General features: G+C 42.1%; 1 protein-coding gene across 1 annotated transcript in view; it reads left to right on the top strand.

Annotated features, from left to right (window-relative positions):
• The window catches only part of dscaml1 (Down syndrome cell adhesion molecule like 1), a 781005-nt gene that overhangs the window by 34125 nt on the left and 719762 nt on the right, over nt 1-27118 (top strand). The window contains exon 2 of the mRNA XM_072283885.1: nt 6643-6960. Coding sequence (XP_072139986.1) covers nt 6643-6960 — 318 coding nt within the window. The remainder of the gene's footprint in view (nt 1-6642; nt 6961-27118) is intronic.

Raw genomic sequence — 27118 nt, 5'->3', positions numbered from 1 at the left:
CCATGGAAGTCACACATAACAAAGGCAGAGAGCCTGAAAGTGAGTCTACTGGCTGTGTGGTCAGTTTAGTACTGAGCCCGATGGCTGTAGGGCAAACACTATTCATGAGCCTGGTGGTGTGAGACCCAAGATTCGTGCATCTCCCACCCGATAGTAGCAGTGAGAAGAGAGGGCGAGGAGTCAAACGCAGGCAGAAGAATAGAGTCAGTGAAGACACCGTATTGTATAAGAGTAGCACTCTGCTTGGTGTTGTATTCATGTGCATTGTTAGTTTAAAAAACTTGCACTTTAATAGTGCATTCCATATCGATTGCACTGTTTTTAAAAAAAAAACTAGCATTTGAATAGCACCTTCCACATCCCTTTCAACACATGCTCACACATGGATACAGAGTCTCTTTGAAAATAATAACTGCAAGACATTTAAGTAGACCTTTGTTTATATGCCGACCCCAAGGTCTTTGGAAATTGACAAACAAGCAGAGTAAATCATCAGCAGAAGTACAATACATAACTATAATGTACAGCATGCATGTGTTGGTCATTGAGATTTCTGTGTGAGGGCGATAACTCTGATAATAGTTTCCCTGGTGAAGTGTCAGTCTACATATGGTAATGCAATATAATATTCTGGTTTCTCTCAGTCTGGATGGATCACAAACCAATCTGCAGGTAGCTATAGCTCCCAAGCACTTACTTATAGGCATTATATAACTTAATGACTTATAGGCATGCATTATAATCGTGCATCTTATTGTTTACTGCATGGCACTTTCTCTTTATTCTGCATTGTTATTGTTTTACCTTGTTCTAGCTCAATACACTGTAGAATGATTTGATCTGTATAAACAGTATGCAAGACAAGATTTATCCCATACCCATGTACATTAAAGGCATCAGTTAGTCGTGCGAGACCATGGATCTGCGCCTGGAAAGCCTTCGCTCTCCAGGGCACAGGCCTGGGCAAGGTTGTATGGAAGACCAGCAGTTGCCCATGCTGCAAGTCTCCCCTCCCCACGACACCAATGTTGTCCAAGGGAAGGGCATTAGGACCAATACAGCTTGGCACCGGTGTCGTCGCAGAGCAATGTGTGATTAAGTGCCTTGCTCAAGGACACAACACGTTCCCTCGGCTGGGGCTCGAACTCACGACCTTCAGGTCGCTAGTCCAATGCCTTAACCACTTGGCCACGTGCCCACACCCAGGAACATATGAAAATAATAAACTAATACTCCAGTACTTTCACAATAATATATTGCTGTTGTAATGGACGTCCAGCCTTAATCTTGCAGTGTATCAATGTTTCCTTTCACTAAGCAGACCCATACACTCAGGGGTGACTTTATTTGATGCCTCCTGTACCTGATAAAGTGCCCACTGAGTGTATGTTCATGGTCTTCTGCTGCTGTAACCCATCCACTTCAAGGTTCGACATGTGTGTTCAGGTATGCTCTTCTGCACACCATTGTTGTGGTCATTTGAGTTACCATTTACTTCCTGTTTGCTTGAACCAGTCTGGCCATTCTCCTCTGACCTCTCTCATTAATAATAAAGCATTTTCGCCCACACAACTGTGATTCACTGGATTTTTTTTTGTGTTTTCACACCATTCTCTGTAAACTCTAGAGACTGTTGTGTGTGAAAATCCCAGGAGGTCAGCAGTTTTTGAGATACTCAAACCACCCCACCTGACACCAACAATCATTCCATAGTCAAAGTCACTTGGATCACATTTCTTACACATTCTAATGTTTGGCCTGAGCATCTTGACCATTCATTTAGTCAAGAGTCTGCATGCTTTTATATATTTAGTTACCGCCACATTTTTGGCTGATTAGACATTTGCATTAATGAATAGGTGTATGGATGTATCTAATGTACCCAATGACTCGGACTCAACAGCCATCTGTGACATTGCATTCCACAGATTCACCACCCTCTGGCTAAAGAAATTCCTCCTGGTTGTGAGGTTGGATGTGTGTATCGTGCTTTTAATGTTGTAGGTGTTCTCTAGTTCTGCACAGTTCTCAAGGCCAACATTCAAATGCTGAAAGAATGCATGGCAGCCTTTGAGGAGGTGCAGTGGATGCTTCTGGAGTTTCAGCCCATGCACCTCTGTGATAAAAATCAGGATCACAATCAGGTTTATTATCACTGACAAATGCAGCGGAATTTGCAACAGCAGGACCATGCAATACATAAAATATACTATCAATGACAATAAGAAATACATCTTAAAAATTAAATGGTTGAAAAAAAGAGCAAAAATTCTGAGGTGACTAAAACATGGGCTCAGAATCAGAATCAGGATCAGAATCCTTTATTATTGCCAAATATGTGGACACATACAGGGAATTTGATGCCGATTTCCCTGAGCTCTCACTGTACAAAATCAAAAAGCAAACAAAACAATAGTGCAAATAATTGTGAACTATATACAATGAGGTATACCTGTGTATGTACAAGTGGACTTGGTTTATAATAGACTAAAATTCATAAGACTGATGGCATACGGAAAGAAACTGTTCTTGTACTTATTTGTCCTGGCATACAGTGATCTAAAGCGCCTACCAGAAGGAAGGAATTGGAACAGGTGATGTCCAGGGTGTGATGGGTCTTGGACCATTCAGGAATCTGATGACAGAGGGGAAGAAGCTGTTCCTAAATTGTTGAGTGTGTATCTTCAGGATCCTGTACCTCGTCCGTGATGGAGGCAATGACAAGAGAGCATGTCCTGGGTGATGGAGGTTCCTAATAATAGAAACTGCCTTTTTGAGGCATCTGTTTTTGAAGATATCCTGGAAGGTGTTGAGGCTAGTGCCCATGATGGAGCAGGCTGAGTTCAAGATGGAGACTGCTGCCTTTCTCCTGCTGAAAAACATAACTCCGCTCAAAAGAAAGTAATTGTGTAAAGTCCTTATTGAGAATCTTTTTGACAGTGATAAAGGAGCACTGTTCAACGACTTTCAAGTTGCGTCTCAGTTTAATCCACCCCGTCAGCTCGTTCTCAGAGTGACCACTAGGTGGAGCAGTCTGTGGTTTCCTAGGGTCCATCTCTGGGATCAGTGTGAATTGTCGTCCGTGGAACACATCTCCTGCTGAGCCGACGTAGGTGTGAATGACAAGGGCGGGAATGTGTGCAAACCGGCACAGGTAAATCTTCCTTAGAAAAACACAAGCTAGATTTGTTAAGGAATTCATATGAAAGCATAAAAGAGACTAGAGACGTTGAAAAGTGCATTTGACCCTATAGTACTCTCTCTCATAAAGACTATTACTATATCATGAGTATTCATCCGTATTTGACTGCAGGACACCTTCAAGAAGAAACTGCTTTTGTCCAGTAAGCCTTTCCACTCTTTCTTCTCAACAGAGTCGACTGTCTATTAATTCAGAATTTGATTAATTCAGTGTTTATTCTGTCCCTCACAGAGGTTTACTGTCCACTTTTCTTCAGCATTTTTCTTGCGTTTTTTTTAAAAAAAACAAACACTCGAAACTCACAGTGAGTTTGTGTGTCTCCACATCTCTCTACAAAGCAGTAATTCTGTCTGAGTGTCGCATCTGCGCTGAGTTTTAACAAGGTCTGGTCTTTGTATTATCGTCTGTCTCTTCATTTTAAATGGACATTGAACTTGTTGGTTGCCACGTGCAGTTCTCTTTTCCTTCCTGTTTTGGCCTCCGTTTACCTGGCAAAAGGATCCCAGAATCAATCTGTGATAAAGTTTCAGTAAGAAAGGAAAAGACTATCTTGGCACATATATAACTGTGGCACTGAGGGAATGCTGAACCATTAGAGAGTTTGCTCTCAGGATGTAAAATTAAATGAAGTCTCTATGTGTTTTTCCAACTAAACATTACCCCATTCACTTGGTAATTGGTCTATGTTGCCACATGTACCAAGGTACAGTAAAAACAACTTTGTTTTGCATGTCATCCCTACAGATAATTTCATCACATTAGTGCATTGAGGTAGTACAAAGGAAAAGCAATAACAATGCAGCATAAAGGGAGAGTGCAAGTAGACAATAAGGAGCAAAGCTATGATGAGGTAGAATGTGAGGTTGAGTACATCTTTGTGTACTAGGGGACCTTTCAATTGTCCTAGAACAGCAGGATAGAAGCTATTCTTGAGCCTTCTCGTACATGCTTTCAGGCTTTTGTATCTTCTGACTGATGGAGGTGGAAGAAGACCATAGACGTGGGAGCAGAGTTAGGCCATTTGGCCCATTGGCTCTGCTGTTCCATCATGGCTGATTTATCATTCCCTCTCAGCCCCATTCTCCTGTCTTCTCCCCTCTACAGCCCTCTGTGACAATGAATTCCACAGATTTGCCACCCTCTGGCTAAAGAAATTCCTCCTCATCTCTGTTCTAAAGGAACATCCCTCGATTCTGAGGTTGTGCCCTCTGGTTCTAGACTCCCCCACTATAGGAAACACCCTCTCCATGTCCACTCTATCCAGGTCTTTCAATATCAGTGTTGTTTATGCAGATATTTTTTAATGATAGACTGCTTGAAGCTGACCACAAATATAATTACAGTCCACTTGTATCACGTAGGAATTTGGAGAAACAAGAAATTAACTTTAATTGAATATAATGCATTTAATTACATAACAGTGCTGATGCTTTGCAATAGTTCAACAAAGCTAAAAGTATTTTGTTAATGATTTTTATTTGCACTCAGCGTCTGAGGCTTCTCACTTAAGTGTCCAACAATAATCAGCCAGCCCTGATGGATTCCAGTTGCCCTGATACTGCTTCTCCATGACCCCAATGCCCTGATGAAACCTTTCACCATGCTCGTCACTGACAGTGTCAAGATTTGCAGGGAAGAGGTCTAAATGGGAATGCAGAAAATGAATCTTCAGTGACATGTTGCACTTCATGGTTTGGTAGGCTTGAAACATGTTGTCAACCAGCTGCACGTAGTTTGGTGCTCTGTAGTTGCCAAGAAAATGTTCAACAACATCCTTGAATGCCTTCCATGCAATTTTCTCTGGGCCCACTAGAAGTTCTTTGAATTGCCTGTCATTGATGACTTGTTTGGTTTGTGGACCAACAAAAAAATGCCTTCCTTAGTCTTGGCATCAGTTATTCTGACTTGAGTTATGAATTGAAATAACAAATATAGGTGAATTCAAAAAATGATACGTGATATGGAAATTTCATACTGACCTTCATGATCAGCAACCCAAAATCCATAAGATACAGTCAAAAATATTCAGGAAGCAAAATCTTTGTTGCCCAGTGCATTTGATAGGTTTCAATGAGCTCCCCCATTATTTTTTGAAACTGCCCTGGTGGTTCACAAGAGATTATGTCAGGGGTGGGTGGTGTCTTTGATTATGTTGGCTGTTTTACCGAGGCAGCAAGAGATGTAGACAGAGTCCATAGCAATGAGGCACCTTTCTGTGATGTGCTGAACCGTGTCCACAAATCTACGCAGTTTGTTGTCTCGGTCAGAGCTGCCATTCAAGCCGCGATGCATTTGGAGAGGATGCCTTCTATGGTGCAGTGATAAAAATTCGTAAGGTTCAAAGAGAACATGCCAAATTTCTTTAGCCTCCTGAGGAAGTAGTTGGTGTGCTTTCACAGCAACTTTTTTAAACAACAAAATTTTCTTCCTGAATTTATGTTATGAGGCAGTTGTTTTGGCGATTTATTTTATTTCTATTTCAGGATCTTTACTGACTGTAAACTGGCAGGTGCATTTACGATATAATTGTTGTAACACTTACAGTAAATCCCACCGGCTGAGGTAGTGAAATGCTGTAGACTGTAAGCCTTTCTTTCTTTATTTAGAGGCATCTTCTTTAAGGAGATATGAGGCCGAAATTGTTTCATACCTGAGTTTGGTTATACGTTTTAATCCTTGATAACCCATGGTTTGTCACAGCTGTGTGCCTTTTCATCAGAAGTTTGGTTTCTTCTTCTGCAGGTTGCTGGTACAATATAACATTTATTTCCCAAAATGGAACAAAGAATTGGATGTAACATTCCAGAGCAACCAACCCTGTTACTTAGGTCCAGTGAATACAGCACAATCTATTTCTCATGGATGCACAAGTCATTGTTTCTGTGGTTAGGGAGAACCTTCAAATGTAAAGTTGATGGGCTGAATGGCCTAATTCTGCTCATATATCGTATGCTTATCATTTTGCAAGAGAGGCAGACTATCGTATGAACAGAAAAGTGGGTCCTTTAAACATAAAGCTTTAGAGGGGTATGGAGAGGATGGACTGCAGGAATCTTACCTCCTTCTCAGAGATGAATAGAACTAGATGACATAGATTTAGGGTGAAGGATGAGAGATTTAGAATCAGAATCAACTTTATTATCACTAATGTAGAGTCTGTGTGAAATTTGTTGTTTTGTGGCAGCATGGCAGCAGAACAGAAAATACATAAAATATACTTATACGTAGATGAAGTTGAGATGCAAAATGTTTGAACATCTGAAACAGAAATGTTTGTTTTTGTGTGTTGTTTTCCTTTGATTGCATTGCATTTCTTTGTTCTGTGAATGCCTGCAAGAAAATGAATCTCAGGGTAATGTATGGTGACATATACGTACTTTGATAGTAAATTTACCTTGAACTTTGATCTGATTGATCTTCCTTTGTCTTTGCCCCCACAGCACACAGCGAGGATCCAAGGACGAGCCTGTACTTCGTGAATGACTCGTTGCAGCAGGTGATCTTCTCCAGCTCGGTGGGCACGGTGCTGCCCTGCCCAGCTGCCGGCTCTCCGGGCACCATCCTCCGCTGGTACCTTGCCACAAAAGATGACATCTACGATGTGCCCAATATCCGCCACGTCCACCTCAACGGCACTCTGCAGCTCTATCCCTTCTCGCCATCAGGGTTTAATAGCTTTATCCACGACAATGACTACTTCTGCACGGCTGAAAACAAAGCCGGCAAGATAAGGAGCCCAAATATCCGTGTCAAAGCAGGTAAGATTATCTGGTGCTTTGTCCTTATGGGAATTTGGAGAGATTCACAGATTGACAGTTATAGAGCAATCTTCGGTTGTCCATTGAAATCTGATGACGATGTCCACTCCTTTAACGGTGAGATCTTTGATGACTATACAGTCCTATCCTGGACCCACAAGCTCTGTTGCAGGTGGGACATGTATATGTGGTAGTGGTGGCAACCATGGCTGCATTTCTCCTGGCTCTCTTCTGCTGTCTTCTGGTTGTTCTTTCCATCTCCAGAATACGAACCCCGTCCCTACACAGCTGTCGCCAAGTGGTACGGTCAGCAGCAACATCCTCATACAGCATGGAAAAAAGCCCTTTGGCCCAATCTGACCCTGCAACTAGCCTTATTTCAGATTCAGGTTCAGATTTATTAGGTGTACATGGAAACATACAGTGAAATGCATCATTTACATTAACAATCAACACAACCTAAGGATGTGCTGGGGGCAGACAGCAAGTGTCACCATGCAAACCAGCGCCAACATAGCTTGCCCATAATGCTCGGCAGAACAACACAGAACACAACAAGCAACAAAACAACAACAGCAAGAATAACGCAAACATGAGGAAATCTGAAGATGCTGGAATTTCAAGCAACACATAAAAATTGCTGGTGAACGCAGCAGGCCAGGCAGCATCGAGTGCTGACGAAGGGTCTTGGCCGGAAACATCGACTGTACCTCTTCCTATAGATGCTGCCTGGCTTGCTGTGTTCACCAGCAAGTTTTATGTGTGTTACAGCAAGAATAAGCCCCTTTCCTCCCTCCCATCCAGTCAGCTGTGCACATAAACAGTCCTTCTATATTTGGCCCATGTCTCTATAAACCTCTCCTGTCCACATACCTGTCCAAGAGTCTTTTAAATGTTGTAATTGTACCTGTCCCTACAATTTCCTTGTGCAGCTCATTCCATATAACCACTAATCTTTGTGTGAAAAAGTTGCCTCTCAGGTCCATTTCAAATCTTGCCCTTCTCAACTTCAACCTACACCCACTCGTCCCCATCCTCTGAAAAAGACTTTGGCTATTCATGATTTTATAACCTTATTAGATAAGGGACAAGCAACAGCTGTGAAAGAAGAATCTGAGCAACAAAAAGACCCAACCACTGACCACAACCACCACTTACTCTTGCCCACACGGCACCAGAATATGTGGATCCCGGATCGGCCTCCAGAGCCACACGAGGACCCACCAGTAGACAACCCCTGAGGAGAACAGCATACTCGACTCGAGTGATTGCACTATTGTAAGGGAATATTGTTACCAACAATAATATTTTTTTGTCAGGAACTTCCCAATTCCAATGAAAGATAGACTTGTTTCAAATATAATTTATATAGGACAACCTATTTCCTTCATAATTTTGCCAGCTTGGATATTTGACTTCCTAGCCATCTAAGTTGGTTAGTTTCGAACTGTGTGACTGAACCAAATCATCTTGGAGTTGCTCAATAGAAGCAAAAAGCCAGAATTATGGGCTTGTGGTGAACCTCAGTGGTTTGTTGAATTATTTGGTGCAATCATCCCAGCAAGAAGTTCCAGGAGCAGCCAGCACCCTCCTGGTGAAAGAGGTCAAACTCTACCCATGGCGATAAAGTCTCACCCATGACAAACACATTCCTGGCGTTTGAAGAACAATGTTCACAACCTTTGTTGGGATTGCACATTAAATTTGGGAAGTATCATATACCACTGCTAGCAACACACAAAATGCTGGAGGAACTCCATGGATCAGGCAGCATCTATGGAGGGAATAAGATTGTTGCTGTTTCGGGTTGTGAACCTTCAGGAGTGGGAAAAAATGAGTTCAATCTAAATATATTATCACAGAATGTGTAACTTGCCATATACTATCTTGAGATTCAATTTCCAGACATTGTTGCCAGGCAGGGTAGTCTGAGCGTCTCAGAAACTGTTCATCTCATGGGATCTTCACACACACAAGTCTCTATAGTTTACAGAGAGTGGTGCGAGAAACAAAATAACATGAAGTGAACAGCAGTTCTGTGGGTGAAAACACCTTGTAATGAGAGATGTCAGAGGAGAATGGCCAGACTGGTTCAAGCTGACAGGAAGGTGACAGTAACTCAAATAACCACACGTTTCAAAAGTGGTGTGTAAAAGAGCATCTCTGAACACACAACACATCAAATCTTGAAGTGGATGAGCTACAGCAGCAGAAAGCCACTCCAGGTTTAACTACTTTGACCATTATCTATCTATTTATCTATCCATCTCTTTGTATTTGCACAGATGGCCTTATTTTGTGCATTGGTTGCTTATCAGTCTTTGTAGTGTTTTGTTGATTCTGTTGTATTTCTGTGAATGCAAGAAAATGAATATTAGGGTAGTGTACGGTGACATTTGTACTTTGATAATAAATTTACATTGAACTTCAACCTTTGAACTTTAAAGCAGTTGATTCCATAGCTGAACTATACTGTCAATTAGTTGTGCATGCTTGGCAGAGTTCTGATCTTGCATTTTTTTTCTCCAGTAACAGTATTATTCCACTCAACGCTAATTCACCAAAATGAATGAAGTAAATCACACTATAGTTCTTCGGAAACAGTGCCAGGAACATACACTTCCTCTGGGGTTTTGCCTTGCCTTGTGAGCTGTGGTTGATGGTTGACAATATGAACCTCTTGATTAGATTATACCTTTATTATTCATTCTCTAATGCACACTTCAGTGTTCGTAAAATCTTAAAAGTGCGATTGGAGGACACTGATTGAAGAGCAAGAGGTTTTTGTGATGACATTGTCTCATAATGTGACACCGTTATGAGAATATAATGGTGGAGTTTAATATGGAGCTTGCCCACTGCTGTTTGGTGGACAGTTGCTTAAGTCCCTCAAGTAGTAACTGAGTCTAATTTTCAATAGAGTAATTTAGGGTCATAGAGCCAAACAACACAGATAAAGGGCTTTTGTCAAGTCAAGTCACTTTTTATTGTCATTTTGACCATAACTGCTGGTACAGTACACAGTAAAAATGAGACAACGTTTTTCAGGGCCATGGTGCTACATGAACAATACAAAAACTACACTGAACTATGTAAAAAAAAAAACAACATAAAACTACACTAGACTACAGACCTACCCAGGACTGCATAAAGTGCACAAAACAGTGCAGGCATTACAATAAATAATAAACAAGACAATATGCACAGTAGAGGGTATAGTAGGTTGGTGTCAGTCCAGGCCCTGGGTATTGAGGAGTCTGATGGCTTGGGGGAAGAAACTGTTACATAGTCTGGTCGTGAGGGCCCGAATACTTCGGTGCCTTTTGCCAGATGGCAGGAGGGAGAAGAGTTTGTATGAGGGGTGTGTGGGGTTCTTCATAATGCTGTTTGCTTTGCGGATGCAGCGTGTGGTGTAAATGTCTAATGGCAGGAAGAGAGACCCCGATGATCTTCTCAGCTGACCTCACTGTCCACTGCAGGGTCTTGGCCCATCATATTCATATCGACCATCTACAGTAATCAATTTTTCACCACCTAACCTTCACAGATAAAGATTAAAGACTGGTTTATTTGTGACTTGTACATTGAAACACACGTTGTTTGCATCAAATCAAATTAGTGAGGATTGCAACGCACATCAAAGTTGCTGGTGAACGCAGCAGGCCGGGCAGCATCTCTAGGAAGAGGTACAGTCGAAGTTTCAGGCTGAGACCCTTCGTCAGGACTGGCGAGGATTGTGCTGGGGCAACCCACAAGTGTCGCCAAGCTTCCGGCACCAACATAACATGACCTCAACTTAGTAAGCCTAACTATAACTGGGGAATGGAACCAGAGTGCTGGGGCAGTTGGTATACAAGTAGGTGCATGTAATGAGACTGAGTAGAAGGATAGGCAGTCAGCTGGACCAGAGGAGGCTGAGGGAAACCTGCCTGAGGCATACAAAACTGTTGAGGGCATAAATGGGGAAGGCAGTAAGAAGGTTTTCCCCATTAAGGTGATGTATTAAATCAGAAGAAATGGGTTTAGGGCAAGAGGTAGGGGGTTTAGAGGGGATATGAGAAAGATTTTTTTTACCCCAGAAGCAGAAGGTAAACGATAATGAATTTGTAGAATGCCTACGGGATGGTTTTTAGAGCAGCTTGTGGTTGTGCAGTACAGTAAATTTTGGGCAATAGACAACAGCTAAACATACTTGGTCAGTGATTTCAAGAAATACTTGTTGGGTATCAGCAAGTCTACAAATGTTTCTGCGCAATACACAAAAGTTAGAATTGCACGTCTACAGTCAGTTCCTCTATTAGCAAGACAATTTCAGACAAAGGGTAACAATACCTCATCACTGGCATGATCTATTGTTAGCTACTGTTAGCTCGCACAAGCAAGTGTGCATCTTGTCCTGTCACCCTCATGACCCAAGTCTTGAGCAATACTTAGCTAGTCAAGCTTGACAACAAAATTTAATTCAGAATTTAATTTTCCTCCACATGGGGGGACACAGCAGGTCAGAAAGTTACATAAAGAGGAAATATATGGAGGGATATAGGCCAAATTTAGGCAACTGAAATTAGTGTAGATAGGCCCCTTGGTCAGTATAGATTAGTTGGGCTGAAGGGCCTATTTCTGTGCTCGATAACTCTATGAATCCTTGAATTTTTAAAATGCTCTATCTAAGGCAACATCTTGATGAACCTCCTCTGCACCCTGTCCTGCACAATCACCTGCTTTCTGTAATGTGGCATCCTGAACTTCACACACTTCTGTAGTTGTGTAGAATGTATCAGCCTCTACCACCACCCCTGGCAATGCATTCCAGGCACTTGCCACTCTTAGTGTAAAGAAAAAACAAACCCCATCTCCCCTCTATTTCTCCCTCTCACTTTAAAAGGCTTGCATAGCAGTTAGCATTACACCATTGCAGCTCGAGCTATCAGAGTTCAGAGTTCAATTCTGATGTCATCTGTAATGACTCAGAATGTCCTCTATGTGTGTAACTCTCTCACTGTAGGTTCGTAATGAGTTAGCTAGTATTGTTAATGCAAACTAATAGCCACATAACTCCACAATGCATGGGGAATAACGATGAAAAGGCTACTTCCAATAAATAGCAACACGTACAAAATGCTGGTGAAACACAGCAGGTCAGGCAGCATCTATAGGAAGAGGTACACTTGATATTTTGGGCCGAGACCCTTTGTCAGTCCTGACAAAGGGTCTCAGCCCAAAATGTCGACTGTACCTCTTCCTATAGATGCTGCCTGACTTGCTACATTCCACCAGCATTTTGTGTGTGTTGCTTGAATTTCCAGCATCTGCAGATTTCCTCCTGTTTGCACTTCCAATAAATAAACAGGTCTTGGGTAAATATGACTCAGTAAGTGCAAACATTAGAGTTTCAATGTCCCTTTAAGAGAAAATGAGGCTATCAATTGCCTGAGTACTGACACACCTATACAAATTTACTGTTCACCAGGAAGCAATAATTTAACTCGTGCCAGTATAAACTTAAATTTAAATTGTATTGAAAAAGTATTTTAAGCTATAACAAACAAAATGAAGAAAAGAGCCCATTATATATATATATTAGCCTACTATGTGCACATAATCGTTAGAGCTTATAATCCATCCAGTTTGCTTCAATTCATTTACTCTCAGTACTGAACAATTTTGCCTGAAAACACAGTTCAAGCAGAACATAAATAAATATCCATGCAACATCCAAGGACAAGATGTCAAACTTTCTCCAAAGATCGTGTGATAACAAGCTCATTAAAAGTTATCTCTACATTGTCTGTGAGACCACTGTCTGCATAAGGATTTTCCGGCAGCAGTATCTGTCCTTCCAAATGGGCTCTGTGAGCATTTCACCATGTTTTTCACCCATGTTTGTCATCTCTCCATTCTTTCTCTCTCTCCTCCTTCCAGCTCGCGCTAGAAAATGGCGACCCCTGATCTCTCTAGAATGTTCCGGGGCAACTTATTGGCCAAATGTTCACAAGACAAATCCTATTGGCTATTACACAAACCTAACTTAATCAACTGAATTGTTATTTTAAACAGCAAAATAAAAATGAAATACCCAATTGTATGATGCAATTAAAGGAATACATAGCATTTTGAGAAAATCTACGGTAAATAAATTCCCAGCAGCATAACTGTATTAATACAATAAAGCATGGTCATAAACCAGGGTATTACATGTGGAACACGTGGCTTTCCTCCCACAGCCTGAAGATGTACTGGTTAATAGGTTAATTGGTCATTGTAAATTGTCCCATCATTAGGCTAGGATTAAATCCAGGGTTGCTGGGTGGCACAACAGGCTAGAAAGGCCTATTCCACACTGAGTCTCAATAAATAAATGAAATAAATCAAAGGATATCCTTTGGTATTAGCCACTGCTGCCCAGGAGAAAAGTCTCTGACTGTCCACTCTGTCTATGCCTCTTATTATGTTGTACACCTCTATCAAGTTGTCATTCATTTCCTTCACTCCAAAGAGAAAAAGCCCTAGTGTGCTCAACCTAAACTCACAAAACGTGCTCTCTAATCCAGGCGGCATCCTGGTAAATCTCCTCTGCACCCTCTCTAGAGTTTCCACATTCTTCCTATAAGCAGCGGGCAGAACTAAATACAAGACGTCCAACCAGAATTTTTATAGAGCTGCAACCTCTTTTGTTTTTCTGTCTTTTGCCTCACACATCACCACGTATGCTTTCAGTCATCGGATTTCTGATTTGTACAGCCTGATGTAGGAATGCTCTGCAGTTTTGCACATCTGTATGTGATTTTTCTCCGTTTCTCAGGCTGGATGACGTTGAATGGGTTTTTCACATCTGCAAAACTACAATTACCCACCAGTACTTTCAGCTCTGTGAAGACGGTATCCAAGGATTCTCTCTGCTTCTGCCCACATATAAAGAATCAGTCAATTGTTTCAATTTGGCACAGTTTGCAATGTGTTTGTAATGCTGTATCACGTGAGGGATTTTACATACAAAATTTTTCCCCAATACCAATGAAATTCAAAACACCATTACAAGAGCACAAGAAAATCAGGAGTTATGACACTAGGCCTCTCAAGTCTGTCTCACTATTCAATATGATCTATGCTAGCCTCATCTTGTGCCTCGGTTCTTTTTCTTGTGAAGTGTGTCCCTTTGAGGGCAGCAGTCAGGTGCAACAGTGCCAACCACCTTGCTGCTAGTTTTGTTGAAGGATTGTTATGGGATGTAATTTTCAGAATAAACATCAAAGAATTTGCCAAGTGCTTGGTTACATTGGGTTGCCATTGAGATAGAGCTTTTACAGAGGTGTTAGATCACTAATACAAAATTCTGATTTGAAATGAGCCGCCTCTCAGCTCTGCTTTAATGAAGAAATATTTGATAAGCTTCTGACAGGGAAGAGGATGATGTTGAAAGGAGCATGTTTCAATATGAAGAATCTCAGCCCAAAACATCGACTGTTTATTCCTCTCCATAGATGCAACCTGACCACCTGGGTTCCTCCAGCATTTTGTGTGTGTTACTCTGGATCTCTGTTTGTGTCTATTGTTTCAATGTGACTTCCATTGTTTTGCATTTTATTTTTATAGGTTCATTTAAACTATTTTCATGCGATCATATGCATTTAAAGACCATTTTCTGGGATGTTGGAACTCTTTAAAAAGAATCAAAAGTGGAAAATATTGGCAATTCTCAGTAGGTCAGGCAGCTCTCATAAAGAGAAAAGTAGACATAATGTGTCAGATTGACAGTGTTTCTTCAGAACTGTCATCATAACTGTCCCTTTTAAGATCATAAGATATAGGAGCAGAATTGGGCCATTTGGCCCATAGAATCTGCTGTACCATTTCATCCTTGCTGATTTATTACCCCTTTCAACCCCATTCTCTTGTCTTCTCCTCATAACCTTTAATGCCCTGACTAATCAAGAACCTATCAACCTCCACAGTCGTCTGTGGCAATGAATTCCACAGATTCACCACCCTCTAGCTAAAGAGATTCCTCCTCATCTCTGTTCTAAAGGGATGTCCTTCTATTCTGAGGCTGTACTCTCTGGTATTAGACTCTCCCACTACAGGAAATACCCTCTCCACATCCACTGTATCTCGGCTTTTCAATATTCAAGAGGTTTCAATGAGATGCTCCCTCATTTTTCTACATTCCAGTGAGTACAGGCCCAGAGCCATCAGACACTCCTCATATGTTAACCCTTTCATTTTAGGAAATATTCTCGTGAACATCTTCTCAAATGCCAGCACATCTTTTCTTAGATAAGGGGCCCAAAGGTGTTCACAATACTCCAAGTGCAGTCTGACCAATGCCTTGTAAAGCCTCAGCATTACATTGTTGCTCTTGTATTCTAGTCGTCTTGAAATGAATGCTAACAATGCATTTATCTGCCTTCCTTACCACCAACTCAACCTGCAAGTTAACCTTTAGGGAATCCTTCCAAGTCCCTTTGCACCTCTGATTTTTGAATTTTCTCCCCGTTTAGAAAATAGTCTACACCTTTTCATTTCTTCTGCCAAAGTGCATGACCATACACTTACCGACACTGTATTTCATCTGCCACTTCTTTGCCCATTCACCCAACCTGTCTAAAGGTCCTTCTGTAGACTCCTTGCTTCCTTAACACTACCTGTCCCTTTTCCTAGCTTTGTATCATCTGCTATCTTGGCTATAAGGCCATTATTGTGCCTAATATTATTCTGTACTGTATTATTAGTTAAGTTTGCACACTGCTAAGTGTGTTTTTAAATGTTACCTCTGTAATGAATGAATTTCCCACTTGGTATTATTATTATTATTATTAATTCCTTCATCCAAATCAGTGACGTACAGTGTAAAAAGAGGCAGTCCCAATACTGACCCCTGTGGAACACCACTAGTCACTGGCAGCCAACCAGAAAAGGCTCCCTTTAATCCCACTTGCTGTCTCTTGCCAGTCAGCCAAAGTTAATAGGATGTTCTATCCATACTAGTAACTTTCCTGTAATACCATTGGCTCTTATCTTGTTCAGCAGCCTCATGTGTGCCACTTGGACAAAAGGTTTTGGAAAATCCAAGAAAACGATGTCTACTGTCTCTCTTTTGTCAATCATGCCGGTTATTTTCTCAAAGAATTCCAACAGATTTGTTAGGCAAGATTTCCTTTAAGGAAACAATGCTTGTTTTATCATGTGCCTCCGAGTACCCCAAACTATTCCAGAGTCTAGTGATCACTATTAATGCCTGCACAATCTCTTGAGTTACTTCTTTCAGAACCCTGGGGTACAGTCCACCTGGTCCAGCTGACTTGTCTACTATCAGATGTTTCAGCTTCCCAAGTACCTTCTCCTTAGTAATAGCTACTACACTCATTCTGCCCCTGACACTCTTGAATTTCTGGCATACTGCTAGTGTCTTGCACAGTGAAGATTGACAAAAAGTACTTAAGTTTGCCTGCCATTTCTTTGTCCCCCATTACTATCTTTCCAGTAATCCGATATCCACTCTTGGCTCTCTTTTATTATTTATATATCTGAAAAAAAACATTTGTATCTTCTTTTCTATTATTGGTGAGCTTACCTTCATATTTCATTTTTTCTCTCTTTATGGTTTTTTAGTTGCCTTCTGTTGGTTTTTAAAAGCTCCCCAATCCTCTAACTTCCCACTAATCTTTGCTACATTGTATGCCCTTTATTTTTTGCTTTTGTGGTGACTTTATCTTCCCTTGTCATCCACAGTTGCCTCATCCTCCCTCCAAAATACAACTTCATCTTTGTGATCTAACTATCCTGTGCCTACTACATTGCCTCCAGAAACCGAGCCATTACTGTTCTACTGTTATCCCTGCTATTCTCCCCTTTAATCAACTTTGGCCAGTTCCTCTCTTATGCCTCTAATTCTCTTTACTCCATTGTGATACTGATACAGCTGACTTTATTTTCTCCCCCTCTAACTGCAGGGTGAATTCAATCATATTATGACCACTGTCTCCTAAAGTTTCCTTTACCTTAAGCTCCTTAATCAAATCTGGTTCATTACATAACACCCCATCCTGAATTGCCTTTCCTCTCATGGGCTCAACCACAAACTAAAAAGAAGAATAAATTAACATCAATTTGTCAATTCTATTTTAAGATCATTCATAAAACCATATTATCCAATATATATTAATATTTGCTTTTGTTTATGAGTAATATGAAATCAAAAGATATACAGATCCCCTCTGGTCTATGAATGCCTGACTTGTGAAGATATGAATGATTGGTTGGGAGAGTGGTGGGATGGATTTGCCAGCCATTGCAAGGTGGCAGGCATCTTCTGCCATGAAGGAACTTGGCTCAGCTCCATTTCTGAATTGAGAATCACTGTGTCATAGCCTAAGGAGGACATACACAGACATCCCACCTCTCCTGGAACTTCCGGGAGTCTCCTGCATATTAGTAGTGGCTCCCTGATGCCCGCAAATTATATACAATATCACTGAAATCAATTTTTTTTGAGAGAGAGCGCGTGAGAGAAAAGCAAGAGAGAGTGCGAGAGCGACCACGAGAGAGAGCGAGAGAGAAAGCAAGCGAGAGCACTTGAGAGCGCGCGAGCGGCCACGAAAGAGAGAGAGAGAGAGAGAGAGAGAGAGAGAGCGAACGCGCGCGCCATTGCAGAGTGTTCCAAAAAAAAATATAAAACATACATCACCCCAGACTACACTAAAGTGTACCACTGCCTAATAGGGGTCAAAAATAATGACAGTGTTGCTCGCTGCACTGTTTGCAACAGTGACTTTTCTATTGCCCATGGTGGGTTAAGACTGTAAAAGACATGTTGCGGTGAGTTTAACAGGTGTCATTCGTTCATTAGCATAGCTAATGTTATTTAAACTAGCTGGCCAGCTGCTAAGGAGCTACTCTATTGCAGACATCCCACCTCTCCCGGAAGTCTCCCGCTACCTCCCTGAAATAAGTTTTTGCAGGGTGGGATGTCTGCATACAGTATATCTGGTATGTGTCATGATTAAAAGTCAGCCATTCAGGACTGAGGTACGTTGTAGTTTTTACAACTTCTTGACTTCGAGACACACATCCACTAAGTCATTGAGGGTATTCAATGCTGGGTTCAATAAGTTGTTGGGTAAGTAATGTTTGAGGCCACAAGGTTGTCCTTAATTTTACTGAATAATGAAGCATGGAAACATAGAAAACTTACAGCACAATACAGGCCCTTCGGTCCACAGAGTTGTGCCGAACATGTCCCTACTTCAGAAATTACTAGGCTTACCTATAGCCCTCTCTTTTACTAAGCTCCATGTACCTATCTAAAAGTCTCTTAAAAGACCCTATCGTATTCGCCTCCACCACCATTGCCAGCAGCCCATTCCACGCACTCACCACTCTCTGAGTAAAAAACTTACCCCTGACATCTCCTCTGCACCTACTCCCCAGCACCTTAAACCTGTGTCCTCTTGTGGCAACCAAGGACAGAGAAATTCTGCAGATGCTGGAAATCTTAAGCAACACACACAAAATGCTGGAAGAACTCAATAGTTCAGGTCGCATCCATGGAGGGCAATAAACAGTTGACGTTTTGGCTGAGACCATTTATTAGAACTCAGGATGAAGGATTTTGGTCCAAAACATTGACTCTTTATTTCCTTCCATAGCTCTGCCTGATCTGCTGAGTTCCTCCAGAATTTTGTGTGCACTGAATGATCAAACAGGCTCAAAGGTCAATGCCTTCAGAGCCCATGTTATCAAATTTATTTTCCAGTTATTGGACACAGCTGCTTAGAAAGTGATCTCTTTTGGTAATGCTTAAAGTCAGCATCTTTATTGCTTTTGAAATTTAGTTCCATTATGTTGCAACTGTACAAGATGTTGATGAAGATTGTGTTCTGGTTTGGTCATTGTGCAATAGGAAAGATACCATTAAGTTGGAAAGCGTGCAGAGGAGATTCATGAGGATGTTGCCAGGACTTGAGGGACTGTGTTATGGGAAGAGTTGGGGCAGACTAGGATTTTATTCCTATGAGTGTAAGAGGCTGAGAGATGATCTTTATGGATGTACATAAAATGACAAGGGGCACAGATAAAGGTGAGTGGACACTGCCTTTTCACCAGGATTCGGGAAACAAGAACTGCAGAGCATAGGTTTGATGTAAGAGGGCAGAGATGTAATTGGAAAATTTTCACCCAGAGGGAAACTATGGGAAAGGTTTAGAGGGGAATGGTTCAAATAAGACTAGCTTAGATGGGCATCGTGGTTGGCATGGATGAATTGGGCTGAAGGGCATGTTTCTGGCTGTACAATACTGGAACTCTATAAAGTCACTACTACAGAGAGGAATTAGTGCTAATGACTGTAGATAAGCTCTCAGAAGATGTATAGGACATGGTTGCATGGTCAACTGGAGAAGTGCTTTAACTCTTCAACCAGTTCATCACACCCAATCTACAATATCTCACTGTTTTCAAAGTTTTTCATGCAGTGGATTCTGAGTGATTGGTTATGCAGACACAAGAGATTGCAGATGTTGTAATCTGGAACCAAACACAATTTGTTGGAGGAATTCAGCGAGTCAGATAGCATCTGTGAACGTAGGGGGTAGTCAATGTTTTGGTCCAAGACTCTGAATCTAGATCTTTGGATCTGCACTAGCTGGGAAACACGTACCCTAAGGCTGTGGGGGAACAGTACATCACAATACTCGACCTTCTGGCCATGATGTTGTGTTGATGTTTATAAACCTACGTGATAAATCTAACCCCTCTCTCAAAATAATCATAGCACTCCATTTTCTTCCATCTGTGTGCCTGTCTAAGAGTCTGTTAAGTGTTCATAATCAGCCTTGTGTCCGCTTGCCTGTAACTACTGCTGAGACCCAAAGCTAGAAAGTAGAACAAGCTGGAACTTAAAATTCAGTAAAACTACAGCAGTCTCAAATCTCAACTCAGACTCAGACATCCCAGTATGACTATTTAAATAGTTTACTCCAGAACAATTGAGTCCTTGAATGAAAGTCTGCCTGGGATTGGTTGTCTGCTGACCAATAAGTGTTGTTTATTTTGACTCACTGTAACACCTCCCTTTCTTGAAGATGACTATTTGTAGGATTTGAGCGTTGGTTGATTTGGATTGGAACAATTGGCTTACGCTGTCGATTAGACCTTCTTAGTGGTTGCAGGCTGTCACTTTCTTGTCACAATGTCGCTTGCTGCTGTGCTGACGCTGGTGGTTGTTTCAGTCGGGGTAATTCCAGGAGGAGATGAAGGTCCTGCTCTGTGTTTGAACTTGTTGTGCTTGCGAGATCACATGTTCACAACTGGTTTGTATGGCAACATCAGGGATGTTGATCTACGACAACTTCATAGAGTACTTTCCCCAATCATTTGCCAATATGACCTGGTACCCAGGGGTCTTGCCCATTGTGATACTATCAGACCCACACTGCCACTCCGGGCTTGAATGATTCCACTCATCGACCAAGGCTGATGTGGCTGTCTTGTTCACCTGATCATCTGCTGACTCGGATGCTGAACGCTGTGGCAGCATCACATCCAACACTGTGTGCTCTTTTCTTCCCAAAATTGCTTCAGCTGGAGACTTCCTCTCGAGGCCTGGATGCGGTGTAGTTGGATACATCAGCAGAAATGTGTCAAGACCCTTGGCCAGTGCTCCTTCCCCTCTTGATTTCAGAAGCAACTGCTTGAAGGTATCCACAACACTCTCTGCTTGGCCATTGGACTATGGATGATACAGGGGTGGGTGGATGTGGATAATTCCACTGTTCTGGCTGATTGCAGCAAACTGCTGTGAACTGAATTGAGTGCTGTTGTCAGAAATAAGAGTTTCTGGAACCCCAGTATGGCTAAAGGTCTGCAGCAGCTGTTGAACGATAGCCTCTGTTGTTGTTAATTTCATAGGTAATACTCCTGGCCATTGGAACAGGCATCAACCAGGACTAGGTAGGTACACCCATTGATTGGGTCAGTAAAGTCAATATGTACTCGACTCCAAGGTTTGGTAACCTGCGGCCATGGTTGTGGATCTTTGATTCTTTGCTGCCGTAGAGCACTGAGTACCCTGGCTGCGTACGAATGTGATATCTTCATCTATGCTTGGCCCGTACACAAAGCTTCTCACTGGGTGATTGATGGCTGGGTGACCACGGTGGAATTGTTTCATTACCTTTGGTCGAAGTGTTTGTGGAATCAATATTCTGTCTCCAAACATTAGACAGAAGTCCACAGTTGAAAGCAATGTATGACCTCGATAAACGGATACAACATTGTCTTCGTGGCCATCCAACAAAGAGGTATCTGGAGATACGCTGAAGAAGATGATCTGTAGCCATTTCTGCTCTGATCTTGTTGACCGTGACCGGGAGATGTTCAGCAGCATCTGATACAATCCCGTGCATTTCGCAATCCATTGAAATTGCAGCCAACACTGTATCTTCGTTTTCACTGCCCTGCTGGTTTATAAGTCTGGAGGGGGCGGGTAGGGTCTGCCTGACCAAGTCCCTGGATTGATGTGTACTTGATTTCAAAATCATAGGCTAATAACATCGTTGCCCAACAGTGGCTTGCACTCACTCAGCAGAGTGAAGTGCTTGCCGTAAAGCATCTTGTGGAATTTCTTCATAGCAAAGATGATTCCCAAGGCTTCCTTCTTGATTTGTCCATTGTTTCTGTCAGCTGCAGTCAGTGATCTGGCTGCATGCATGACAGCTTTTTTGGAACCACCAGGGAAGATATGGAATATGACAGTTCCCAGCTGGAAGCTGGATGCATCCATCGTGATGACAGTTGGTAATTCTGGGTTGAAATGCATCAAGAGAAGGTCAGATGACAGCATATTCTTCACCTGATCAAAAGCTTCTTGGCATTTTGTGGACCACTTCCACGTGGCACCCTTCTTGAGTGATTCTCTCAGCCTGTGCATTGCCTGGAGGAATGCTGAATAATGACAGATCATGCCCAAAGATGATTGTAATGTGCTGATATCTGATGTTGGGGCATCGTTAAGATACAGTGATGTTTTCAGGATCTGGGCGACAACCATGCTCATCTATGATGAATCCTAGATACTTGATTAAAGACATCATGAAGCTGCATTTTTCTGCCCAAGTCATGTAATTTGTTCAAAACCTGGTGCATGTGTTGGCATAATTCTTTCTGATCTGTACCCATCGAGGTTAGCGGCAACACCATCAATACCATTCAGCATGGTGTCTGTAAACTGCTGGAACATTGAAGGAGAGGGAAAGAGGAAAACAACCCCTTACGTGTTGTGATAGTGTGAAGCTCCTGTGAATTTTCTGCCACTTCAGCCAAGTCCTACTTTGTAATGTAATGACCACCATTCAAATTTCAAAAAGATCTGCTGGTACCGCTAATGGGCACTGGTGTGTCCCCAGAGCGGCACTGAGACCTGTTGAGAGGTCTGTACACAACCTCACTGTACCTTTGGCTTTCTTGATAATGACTATAGGAGCTGCCCAACGTGAGTAGTTGATGGCTTTAATGACAACATCTTGTTGCAGGCAACCTAGTTCTTGCTCCACAATTGGTAAGGCTGTATATGGTATTGGTCTTTTGGGACAGAAGACTGGCTTTGAGTCTGGACAGAGATGGAGTTCTGCTTGAACCTGACCCTACTTGAAACACTGCTGGATAGCACTGTTGCAGTTGTTGTATGGCCTCATGAACTGATGGTGCTGTGGTGTCGACGGACGTGATTTACACAGTCAGTGCCTTTGTACAGACCTCATCCAGAGAGATGCTCCAGAGGTCAGGCTTGTCCATCCATTTAATAGCAAGGACATTCAGATCTGGCTGGTCTATTAGCTAACACGCACAATTGACTTGGTTGTCGACCAGCTTCAGCATGCTGACCTGGCAGTTTGCCCGATAGCTGAGGGGTTCCACCTGATGCACTACAGGTGGAGTGATGAGTAGTTTGACTGGTGGGGTCCCAAGTGCCCGGCATGTACATTTGGAGATAATGGTGATGTCCGACATCGTGACCAACTAATTTTGATAAATACGTTGACGGACTGTTTCCTGGGGGGAAGTCCACTTTGAAAATGACCATTAAGTTCCTTGTGGATTTTGATGCCTTTTGAAACTTCTTGTCCTTGTGCTTCACTGGTTTTGAACACAGTGAAGGACAGCAAAAGCCTTCTTTATGTCCACGGTGACGCCATTTGCTGCAAATATGTTTCTTGTATTCGTGGCTTGTTGCATAATGCTGCGCATCACAGTCCGGACAAACTGTGTTTGGCTTCAGGAAATTACAAAAATCCTGGCAGAAGCACAAAACAAGAAATCAAGAGAAATTAGAAGTTTGGTTCTCAATAGAAGATTCTATTAATAAGCATATTGAACTGGACACAACTTACAAACCTATGCATCTGCAGGATCAGGGCTGTGAGGTGAGCTGTGAACACCTGAGGAACCAACGCTCATAATGACCGATAACCAGGGACACGGGCCAGCAGTGATCACTCAGCTAACCGGTGGGCTGGGTCTCTGCGGAGTTTAGCAGCCAGCTCGACAGCCAACCAATCAGAGCAACGAGTCATACCACTATAAACGCAAGCACATGACAGAAACAACACTCAATTGTGCACTGATGATGTCACCTCAATTGGTTGTGAAATGTTTGCGATCTAACCTCCAGGCTCGGCAAACAAACCTCCAAAAAGCAGCTAACCTTCTCTTTTGTTTCTCTCACTCATTGTCAATAAAATTTAATGAACTGATTGGTGGTCTCAGGAAGGGGAAGGAGGGTTTCTCAGGAAGGAAGAAGGGGAAGGGGAATGTGTGTCCGTCTACACTGGAGGTCACTGGTGGAAAGAGTCACTAGCTTTAAATTCCTGGACGGTAATATATCAGATGACCTGTCCTGGGCTCAGCACATTGATGCAACCGTAAGGAAGGTGTGATATTGTCTTTACTTTCTTTGAAGGTTAAGGAGGTTTGGCTTCTCACTGAACACTCTAGAAAACTTTCAATTGTTGGAAGTATCCAGACTGGTTGAATCATGGTCTGGTATGGCAATGTGAATGCACAGGAATGTAAGAAGCTGCAGAAAACAGTGCACTCAGTTCAATATTTCATGGGCACATCCCATGCCAGTGGTATTTAGATGAGGAGTTTCCTAAGGAGGCAGCATCTATTACCAAGGACCCAACCACCCAGGCCATGTCATCATCTTGCAGCTACCATCGGGCAGGAGGTACTGAAGCCTCAAGTACCACACCTCAAGAACATCTACTTCCCTTCAACCATTTGGTTCTGGAACTAACCTGTACAACCTAAATCACTATCTCAGTATCGCAACATTCAACCATTTGGTTCTGGAACTAACCTGTACAACCTAAATCACTATCTCAGTATCGCAACCATATCACCACTTTGCATGATAATGGACTCTTTTGCTCTGCTTTTGTTCTTTCTTATATAATTTTCCAACTTGACCTGAAAATACAGTGGATTCTGATAAATTGGGTCATCGATTAATCAGGGCAGCCGCTTATTTGGGACAACTCTAAAGAACAAAAACAAATTGAGAAAATAGGCAGGATTTCTTTTATTTATTTGGGACACTATGCCACTTAATTGGGGGAGGAGACTGTTACAGAACATTTTCTAGCCAGAGTTGCTCATGTGCACGTCATGTAACCATTAGACACTACACTGTGCTTAGAGCGATTAGTTTTTAAATAGTGTCAGTTGCGTGTTTGTGTTCAAAATACAGTGATTTTTCTCACTGATATTTAGTGAGAAATAAGCAGTAAGACAATTCCAAACTGTTTTGTTCACTGCAGTTTCAAGCATTCAGGCTTGGAGATGCGAAAAATGGCTGGGAGTGAAAATGAAATGATTTTACTACTTTAACAAGTTAGGACCGATGAAGAATTTGAAGATATCAACAATTAGCTTGAATGTTACAATGAAAATGAAGATTTGGAGGATGTAATCATTGAAAGCATTTTATGAAGGCAGTCCACTATTTGCATGAGGTGTTTGTGCTGATTTTGTTCATTTACAGTCAATCAAAAGAACACAGCACGTACACTGAATGAAGTCCTCCATCGATAACTTTTAGGAATTAATATACAGTTTTATAGTACTGTAGTAGTTTTGGTAGTGTTCTAATTTATTCTGCACTTCATTTAAATACATAATTTGTTACTCAGTTTACGGGCAGTTTGTCTTTATTATATCTTTTATAACTATTTCCATTAAACTTTGGCTAATTGGGACAGCCATTTATTTGGGCCAAAATGTACTGGTCCAGATGTGTCCCGATTAACTGGAATCCACTGTATTTACAGAGTACGAAAGAGAGAAGGGCCAATTAACTCCTACTAGGAATATAAAGTCCTGCTAGAAAGTCTTATTCTTCATGAATTGGATGTCACTTGAAAATATTATGAGGTATTATTGAATTTTCTTAGGCAATTGCATATCTGAAGATATATGTAATTGAAGTGTTTAGATACAGGTCAGCTGTGATTTTATAGCTGAAAAGCATTGAGGGGCTAACGGGCTTCCCCTATTCCTGTATAAACTAAAGCTGTCATCATTGTATTTCATGACTTGAGCTTGGTGCTTGTAATTTACTATCATCTAATGCTTATGAGCTGTTTTGAGCTGGCTAAAAGCCATAGCTCACATGACTAGTGTTCTCCTAACACAAATTATGGGAGTTCATCTTTGTGCCCACTGACAGATGGTGAGGCCTGAGATTAAATCAAAGCCTTCATCCCAGTATATACCACCATAAAACCCAGTTGTCACAGCTACATGCAGAAGATCTTGATTTCACCGTATGGCTGTGTTATACATAGTAGCAACAGCAACACTGCAGTAAATATCACTGTGAATCAACAAAAATAAAAGAGCTGGTCATTGATTTCAGAAGTCGGGGAGAGGCAGTGCCCATGGTCTTGGATACGTCAAACAGTGTTGAGGTTACAAGTGTTGAGAGCTTCGAATTCCTAGAGGTGAACATCACCAGTAGCCTGTCCTGGTCCAGACATGTTGATGTCGCTGCCAAGAAAGCTCACCAAAGCTGCTGCTTCCTCAGGAGGCTAAAGAAATTCAGCACGTCCCCGTCAATTTTTATCAATACACCGTAGAAAACATTCTTTCTGGATGCATTTGGCTTGGCATGGCAGCAGCTCTGAAAATGACTGCAGGAAACTGCAGAGAGTTGTAAACACAGCTTAGCACATCACTGGAATCAGCCTCCTCTCCATGTATTCTGTCTACACTTCCCACTGTCTCAGTTAAGCAGCCAGCATAATCAAAGATCCACCCACCCCAGACATTCTCTTTTCTCCCCTCTCCCACCAAGTAGAAGATACAAAAGCCTGCACCATCAAGCTCAAGGACAGCTTCTATCTCAGATCATGTCCACAGCATTTTGGAGGTGGAGGGAGAGCAGCCAGATGTCTTGGTAATGTTGGTACCAATGACATAGGAAGGAAAAGCAAAGAGGTCCTGAAGGGAGAATTTAGAGAGCTAGGTAGAAAGCTGAGAAGCAGGACCTCCCGGGTAGTAATTTCTGGATTGCTGCCTGTGCCACGCACCAGTGAGGGTAGAAACAGGATGATTTGGCAGATAAATGTGTGGCTGAGAAGCTGGTGCAGGGGACAGGGCTTCAGGTTCCTGGATCATTGGGATCTCTTCTGGGGGAGGTATGACCTGTTCAAAAGTGACAGGTTGCATCTGAACCTGAGAGGGACCAATATTCTCGCAGGCAGATTTGTTAGAACTGTTGGGGAGGGTTTAAACTAATCTGGCAGAGGGGTGGGAACCGGAATGAAGGGACTCAGGATACGACGGATGGTTAGAAAAAGCAAAGATAGCGTGCGGTCAGACTGTCAGGAAGGGCAGACAGGTGATAGGGCAAAAATGCAGCCAGTGGGGTGAGAATCAGTGCATTAGGGATGCAGAATCAAAAAGGGTAGCAAACACCTTACTCAAAGTGTTATATCTCAATGCACACAGTACAAGAAATAAGGTGGATGATCTTGTTACACTATTACAGACTGTCAGGTATGATGTTATGGCCATCACTGAATCGTGGCTGAAAGATGGTTGTAGTTGGGAGTTGAATGTACAAGGTTACACATTGTATCAGAAGGATAGGAAGGTAGGC

Source organism: Mobula birostris, chromosome 20 (assembly GCF_030028105.1).
Source record: "Mobula birostris isolate sMobBir1 chromosome 20, sMobBir1.hap1, whole genome shotgun sequence".
Taxonomy (NCBI): domain Eukaryota; kingdom Metazoa; phylum Chordata; class Chondrichthyes; order Myliobatiformes; family Myliobatidae; genus Mobula; species Mobula birostris.
The sequence above is the reverse complement of the archived record's forward strand: the minus strand, read 5'-3'. Positions and strand labels throughout refer to the sequence as shown.